This window comes from Otolemur garnettii, unplaced genomic scaffold (genome assembly GCF_000181295.1).
Source record: "Otolemur garnettii isolate 467f Iridium unplaced genomic scaffold, OtoGar3 scaffold00021, whole genome shotgun sequence".
Lineage (NCBI taxonomy): Eukaryota > Metazoa > Chordata > Mammalia > Primates > Galagidae > Otolemur > Otolemur garnettii.
In genome coordinates this window covers 3,260,027-3,267,937 of record NW_003852416.1, presented here as the reverse complement: position 1 = coordinate 3,267,937, position 7,911 = coordinate 3,260,027, and the positions used below count along the sequence as shown (strand labels likewise).

The following is a 7,911-nucleotide window of genomic DNA, read 5'->3' as shown; positions in this document are numbered from 1 at the left end:
AAAAAAAAAAAGAAAAGAAAAAGAAAAAGAAAATCCACTGTTAGTGTTGTCTCCATCTATGACCTCATCCAGATCAATGTGCTGCAGCTTCTCCATCAGCATGTGCCGCTTCCCCTGGCACTTTCAGGTTATGCAAACAGCTTCTTTCCTTATGAACCACCGCTGCTAGCTTCAAAGCTTTTTCTGCAGTCTCCTCACATCTCTCACCCTTCACAGACTTGAAGAGGGATGGGATTAGGCTTTGGCTTAGGCTCATTTATTGTTCTGAAAACCCTAGAGCCTCTAAGAATTGGTATGATATTCTATCCAAACCACTAACTTTTCATCAGCTCTATTTCCCTTTCTTAATCATGTGTTCACTGGAAACACCTTTAATTTCTTCAAAAAACTCGCCCTTTGCATTCACAACTTGATTAACCAAAGTGCAAGAGGCCTAGCTCTCGGTCTATCTCAGCTTATGACACACAGTAATCATTTTTAGCTTTTGATTTAAAGTACAAGATTTATGATCTTCCTTTCACTTCAATACTTAAAGGTCAATGTAGGGTAACTAACTGGCTTCATTTCAATACTGTCCTATCTCAGTCAGTAGGAAGGCTCAAGGAGAGGCAGAGAGATTGCGAAGAACCAGATAGCAAAGAGATCAAAGTCCACATCTGTCAGTTACGTTCATCTCATGTCAGTGCAGTTCATGGCACCTCAAAACAATAGTAATGTTTAAGATCTCTGACCACTGTAACAGGTATAATAATAATTAAAAGTATGAAATATTTACAAGAATCACCAAAATGTGACAAAGAGACTTGAACCACACACATGTTGTTGCATAAATGGCAATGATACACTTGTATGACACAGAGTTGCTAAAACCCTCAACTTATAAAACAAAATAACATACATTAAGTACAATAAAATAAGGTATGCCTGTACATGGTGAAATAAAATAAATACCAAATAGTAATAAGCACTTGGCTTTATTTTCATCTTCAAAAATTAGACATTAAGGCAGGATGGCACAAGGCTTTTTCTCCTGTGCCCTAAGTCTAAGGCTCCAGATCACTCCAACTTGATCTGCACCACTCTTCTAATTCGTTTTATACTTTATATGTTAAGAGAATTATCATAAAAATTTCAACTTTTCCTTTAAAAATTAGGACTGACAAACTGAGCACACAATCTCCAGGTGACAACAATCAAATGAAGCCAAGAAATGGCTGCATTCTCCACCCCATAGTCTACCCAGACATGTGTTGCCTCTTGCTCTGGTTACTTTTCTTTGCCAGAATCACTTCACTTATTTTTATTACATACTTGGCACCCACAAGCATTTGCATGCAAGTCTTGCCTTTATATCACCAAATGTAACACAGACCATCAAAACTACAGAATGACCTGGTCAGTTACAAAAGACTATAGAGTGCCATGATTCCTGTGTGAGATGCCCAGACTAGGCAAATCTAGGGATAGAAAGCAGATGAGGAGTTGCCTAGGGCTGGGTCAGTGAGGGGAGAGTGGGGAGTAAAACAAGAGTGACTTCTTTTTGAGGCATGTTCTTTTTTTTTTTTTTTTTTTTTTTTTTTGAGACAGAGCCTCAAGCTGTCCCCCTGGGTAGAGTGCCGTGGCATTACAGCTCACAGCAACCTCCAACTCCTGGGCTCAAGCGAGTCTCCTTCCTCAGCCTCCCAAGTAGCTGGGACCACAGGCGCCCGCCACAACGCCCAGCTATTTTTTGGTTGCAGCCGTCATTATTGTTTGGCGGGTCCGGGCTAGGGATTCGAACCCGCCGCCTTAGGTGTACATGGCTGGCGCCTTAGCTGAATGAGCTACAGGCGCCGAGCCTGAGGCATGTTCTAAAATTAGATTGGCATGATAACTGCACAATTTTGTCACCAAATTAAAAACTATGAATTATAAACATGTGCCAATTTACCCAGTTAAGGTAAACATAATGCTGTTTTTAAAAATGGGCTATTCAGTTGTCTATGGTGTTTTCCAAATCTCATTTATAATTTCTATTCTAAAAATTTCCATCTTTCCACCAATTTGTTAGTGGGCAGACATTAAAGCACCATTTCTAAGAAAGAATATAAAATAAAGCAATTTTAAAACTCTGGTTCCACTACTGGCAAAGGATTTAATTACAGCATATAATATAAAAATATTATAATTAAACAGCAAAAAAATTACCCTTTCTTCTTCTTGTTGTTCCCACAGATCCATATCTTTAATTCTCTGTTCCTCATAGGCACTCTTTATCAATGGGATTTCTTCTAAACGTTTGGCTCTTTCAAAATAGTCGATCTGAAATTGAAACAGATACAGTTTTAAAAAGTATCTCTTTTAGCTTGGTATGTTGAAAGTTTGCCAGTCCTTTCCATTTACCTTCTTTTCTTGATTCTTTAGGCGTTCTTGAAGTTCCTTCTTTTCTTTCTCCAGCTGTTCAACTTGTTTAGCCATGATGAAATCTGGATCCAATTCTTCAAGGTCCTGAAGGTAATACAAATACATCACTGTTACTAAGGATATAAAAGAAATGCCTGACAGTCAGTATAGCTCACTTCTTTCCAGAACCAAACCTTAAATTGACTTTAACAATGATGTTAATTTAGAAATTATAAAAAATGCTGTGTAAATAGGCTTATTTCCACTTGACTGTAGGGAAAAAAAATTTTTTTTTTTTTAATACAGAGCCTCAAGTTGGGTAAAATGCCATGGCATCACAGTTCACAGCAACCTCCAACTCCTGGGTTCAAGTGATTCTCCTGTCTCCATCTCCCAAGTAGCTGGGACTACAGGCGCCCAGCGACAACGCCCAGCTATTTTTAGTTGCAGCCATCACTGATGTTTGATGGGCTGAGGCTGGATTCGAACCTGCTGGCTCAGATATATGTGGCTGGCGCCTTAGCTGCTTGAGCCACAGGCACCAAGACGGGAAAAATATTCTTTTTTTTTTTTTTTTTTGAGACAGAGCCTCAAGCTGTCCCCCTGGGCAGAGTGCCGTGGCATTACAGCTCACAGCAACCTCCATCTCCTGGGCTCAAGCGAGTCTCCTGCCTCCGCCTCCCAAGTAGCTGGGACCACAGGCGCCCGCCACAACGCCCGGCTATTTTTTGGTTGCAGCCGTCATTGTTGTTTGGCGGGTCCGGGCTGGGGACTCGAACCCGCCACCTTAGGTGTACGTGGCTGGCGCCTTAGCCGGTTGAGCTATAGGCGCCGAGCCGGGAAAAATATTCTTAACATGAATTTCTCACTCTTCCAATCTACATCTACCTACATTTTACTAAGGGTTGAGCATCTCAATCCAAGAATCCTGAGTACCTATATGACCCCACAAGTGAAAAACTCCACACCTGACCTCATGAGCTGGGCTGCAGTTCAAACTATTTCATGCAAAAAAATATTTTCAATATTGTATAAAATTAACTTCAGGCTATGTGTCTTAGATGTATATGAAACAAATTAATCTCATGTTTGGACTTTGGTCCCATCCAACATCTCATCATACATATGCAAAGATTCCAAAATCCCAAACACTTCTGGTCCCACACATTTTGGATAAGGGATACTCAACCTGTACTATGATGAATACGTGGTAGTTCAAAATTGCACAGAGCAATTATAAACATATGGTTACTCACAGGTTAAGTCATTAAACCAAATGTACCAAAATTGAGTAAAATAAACCAATTAATGATAAAAGATTGTGGTCCTAAAAATATAAAAGATTAGGACAAAATTTTAGCAGGTAATATATTACATACTTCAATGTCAATATCCTTAAATGCTTTGGCACCCAGCTCTGTTTTCTTGATCTGTTCCAAACGCTCACGAACGGTTTTCTTTTTGATTTGTTCATGTTCCTGTAAGATCCGCTCCTTCTCTCTCTCCTTTGCCTCCTGGCGCAGCCTCTCTTCCTCAGCTTTCCGCACTTTCTGGAGTTCAGCTTCCCTCTGCTCCAATTCTTCTTTCTCACGCTGAATATTTAAGCTCTCCAGGCGCTCTTTTCTTTCCTCAATTGTCTGACGGCGAGCCAGGATGCGTTGATGCTCTTTTCGTGAATTTTTAAGGTACGCAGTAACAGCCAACTGATGTTGTTCTTCTTTCTCTTGCTTCAAAAACAAATGTTATTTCAAAAAATGACTGAAAGTAAAATACCCCAGTTATCAAAGAAACTACAAAACAATCCTTATACACTCCCCTGCTTTGTATCTATATCAATAATGAACATCATCATTGTCTAAGCTACCCATTTCTCATAGCAAATACTGGGGCTACTCCTATTCAGTCTTTTAATAGCAATAGGACGATGAAGAACCTCCATTTGGTAATTCAACTTTTCTCTGCGCCAAATCTACTTACGTGCTCAAGCCAAGGAAAAATACTAACAAAGCTCACAATCAAGAAATAACTTAAACAGGAAGGGAAAACCCAATCATTGTAACTCCATTATTCTAGGTGTCAATATATGTCCAGTCTGTTGTTTTATATAACACAATCCACATTACCACTTTACCTGTGTAGTGTAATATTTTATTCCACAGAAAGTAGCTCAAAGATTTGTGTATCTGATAAAGATATTTGATAAAAGAATGAAACTGTCCAGGACAACTCTATAGGAAATATATAATAAAATTCTCTGATACCACCTCAAACCTTGTGCAAAACATGGCATAAGAGAGTCCCTCAAAAAGCTTTTGATTTAGCACTAAAAATGCTTACCAGTATATGAGCTGGCTTAATGACTTCAAGTGCTTTTGCAAGTACTGAGGACATGGCTGTCAGCTGATTTCTTATCTGTTCTGAAGGCATGCTCTGCAAATGAGGACCAATTGGAGCATCTTCTCGAGTAGCATAATTCAAATCAGATCCAAAACTCAGGGTCCGAGAAGTGTGATCAATTCGAACCTTTGGAAATTAGATTATTAATGGCTAAATCTATATGCAAATACGAAGTTCTATGATAAATGTCTTTGATTAAAATATTCAACTAAACAAGAGAAAAATGAAACAGAAAAATCTTACAAAAGCCAGAAAAGACTCACCCAGCAAAGCTTTAAACTAGTGCTACTGTATGTATCAAAGGTTGAGAAACAAAGGATATGTCTGAGTCTGTCGTTCCAGTTTTTTTTTTTTTTAATACAACAATCTACACTTATTCAAATACAGTTATCTTATTCTGGAACCTGACAGGGAGAGCCAACCTTCCAATTGTTTTTTCTTTAAGATATTAGAGTCTCACTCTGTCATCCTGGGTTTGAGTGCCATGGCATTCATGGCTAACAGCAATCTCAAACTCTTGGGCTTAAGTGATTCTCTTCCGTCAGCTTCCTGAGTATTCCCGCGTAGCTGAGACTATAGGTACCTGCCACAACACCTGGCTAGTTTTTCTATTTTTTTTTTTTTTTTGTAGAAACGGGGTCTCACTCTTGCTCAGACTGCTCTCAAACTCCTGAGTTCAAGCAATCCACCAGCCTCAGCCTCCCAGAGTGCTAGGATTACAGGCATGAGCCACTGCACTTGGCGCCTTTCCAGTTCCCAAAGGCCTTCTACCTCAGTGTTCTCTTAGAGCACATACCTGCAGGTCACAGTGCCTGGCTGCATCTACTATGGCCCGTTCCAGTTGGAAAGCATCAACAAAAGGAACCAGAGAAGTCAAACGAGAAAACTCAATGCTCTGATAAATTTGTGCCACCTGCATAGAAAACACAGGGTTAGTAACAGCCACTATTTACTTAGCACTTTTTATATGCAATGTCATGACAGTCATGGCAAGCAGAATTCATGCCCATTTTATTTCAAGAAAACAACTGAAGCTCAGAGAATCAGAGCATTGCAGAAGCTGGAATTAGAATTCCAGGCTATCAACTCCAAAGACTTCTCTAAACCATAATACATGGATTATACCATCCCTCAAACATACCTTTTAAAATCTTAGTTTCCCAAAACAAAAAACCTAAATGGTCACATCTTTTGTCGATAAAGACCTGTTATTTACCCAATACATTTAACCACTTTCTATAAAGCTTCTTGTCTGAAGGAGACTGGCAGCATTACTATTTATAGTTATACTGCTAATTAACCTTCAACTATCTGTATAGCACATGAGAAATAACACTGCTCACATATAAAGAAAGCAGGTCAATGAAATGTGCACAAATGCTGAGGTAAACATACAATAAAAGCCCCTCCTTTCCAAATGAAGCAAATGAGAAACCAAACCATGAGCATTTATCCCATTATAAACCATTAACACTCAAATTTACTTAAGAAGTTGAACTAAAATATGTTAAAAGATATGTTATAAAAGATATAGTTATAAAACTATATAGTTATAAAAGATATGTTAAAAGATATAGTTATAAAATTATAATATGTTAAAATACTTCTCCTAGTATTAGCAGAAGGGGGAAAGGCTTCTTAACAGCTCATTCACTGTTAACCAAGGTTTATGAGGAATATTAAAGTGCTAAATATGTAAACTATATGACTAATTCTACTTATTATGCCAGAAAATCACAGCAATATGCAAAGATACATATATGGAAGATGCCCAATGTTGCAACATTTTGTAACAGGCAACCTAGAAATACAGGTTTCTATCAAGAAAATCTGAATAAACACACCAGGTACCTTCAGGCTATTAAAAATCACGTAGGTAGTAAAAGCAATAAGGTAGCCATACATTATTGCCAATAAGGAAAAAAAGGAACAAAGACAGTGCTCAGCAAAGAAAGAAAACACAAAATATGTAAATAATTCTGCTTCTCCAATCAATATATAATAAGATTAATTTTGGCAATGGAAACCGTGAGGAGGTCCTCACTCAGAAATTCTAGATTTTCCAGCTTTTGGTTTTGCAAGAAAAACACACAACCAAAGAAATTCAAGTTCTTCCACAAAATGTTTATTTTACCTGTTGCAGGAGGCGGAGGATGGTGTTGTTTTGCAGCTGTGGCACATACTGCTGCAATTCTGGTTCCTTTTCAGGTTGTTCCCTAACCCAATTTAGAACCTATAAAAATCCATTGAATTTTGAGAAAGTTATACTTTCTACATTAACAAACTAAAACATCTACAATTCTTAGGTTTTTTTAACATACAAAAACATGACTCATGTCACAAAAAATATGACTCATGAGAACATTAATACTTATCTGAAGGTGACTGACAGCAATAACTAAATTAGTCATGCTGCTAATTTACCTCTAAATATTTAGCACATGAGAAATAGTTCTTTTTCTATTGTCTATAAGATTTGGCATGGTCTGTTTTTTGAAATTATCTTCTATTTTTATTTATAAATATTAGTTGCCTATTTTTTGAGACTTTAGAAAAATAATAAATACAGAAATATCTTTTTTCTTGAAAGACAATGAACTGCGCACTGAATTCAAACACAGACAACAACAATTCTCTCTTCATAAGTATAAATAACAAGCTCCAAACCACAATAAGGCCAGCTTCATGGTAACATAACCAAAAAAGGCTTACCTTTGTAACTCTCTCACAGAGTTTTAGTGGGTTAAACTCTACTTCTAGCCAATTATACAGGTCCTTCACTTCTGGGACAACATACTGCAACACATTGAATCTGACCTATAGTAAACAAAACAAAAAGTATAACTGCTAAAGGAAATTTTCCAACTGCGATCCTGAAATAAGCATAGATTAAATTACAAGATTAGAATCTGGAAAATGATTTAAAGATTACTCAACCACCTTTAAAATGTGCCAAAGAGGAATCCAAAGTACAACCAAGTTCAGTCATTTGTCCAACATTTTAGTAAAAACACCCTTAAGAACTTAACAAGGAAATAAAAACTCTTAAAAACACAATCAATAGGCTCGGCGCCTATAGCTCAACCGGCTAAGGCGCCAGCCACGTACACCTAAGGTGGTGGGTTCGAATCC

At 37.8% G+C, this 7,911-nt stretch overlaps 1 protein-coding gene and 1 non-coding gene across 4 annotated transcripts in view; both read right to left on the bottom strand.

Moving 5' to 3' along the window:
• The window catches only part of EIF3A (eukaryotic translation initiation factor 3 subunit A), a 46,458-nt gene that overhangs the window by 17,441 nt on the left and 21,106 nt on the right, over positions 1-7,911 (bottom strand). For all 3 annotated transcript variants that reach the window (XM_003787119.3, XM_012803617.2, XM_012803618.2), the window contains exons 8-14: positions 7,492-7,596; positions 6,914-7,012; positions 5,576-5,692; positions 4,720-4,905; positions 3,762-4,109; positions 2,383-2,487; positions 2,188-2,301 (exon numbers count right to left, since the gene is read on the bottom strand). In XM_003787119.3, coding sequence (XP_003787167.1) covers positions 2,188-2,301; positions 2,383-2,487; positions 3,762-4,109; positions 4,720-4,905; positions 5,576-5,692; positions 6,914-7,012; positions 7,492-7,596 — 1,074 coding nt within the window. The remainder of the gene's footprint in view (positions 1-2,187; positions 2,302-2,382; positions 2,488-3,761; positions 4,110-4,719; positions 4,906-5,575; positions 5,693-6,913; positions 7,013-7,491; positions 7,597-7,911) is intronic.
• On the bottom strand, positions 6,026-6,154 carry LOC111724338. Its single transcript, XR_002772652.1, has one exon. It is a non-coding gene; the product is annotated as a small nucleolar RNA SNORA19 (small nucleolar RNA).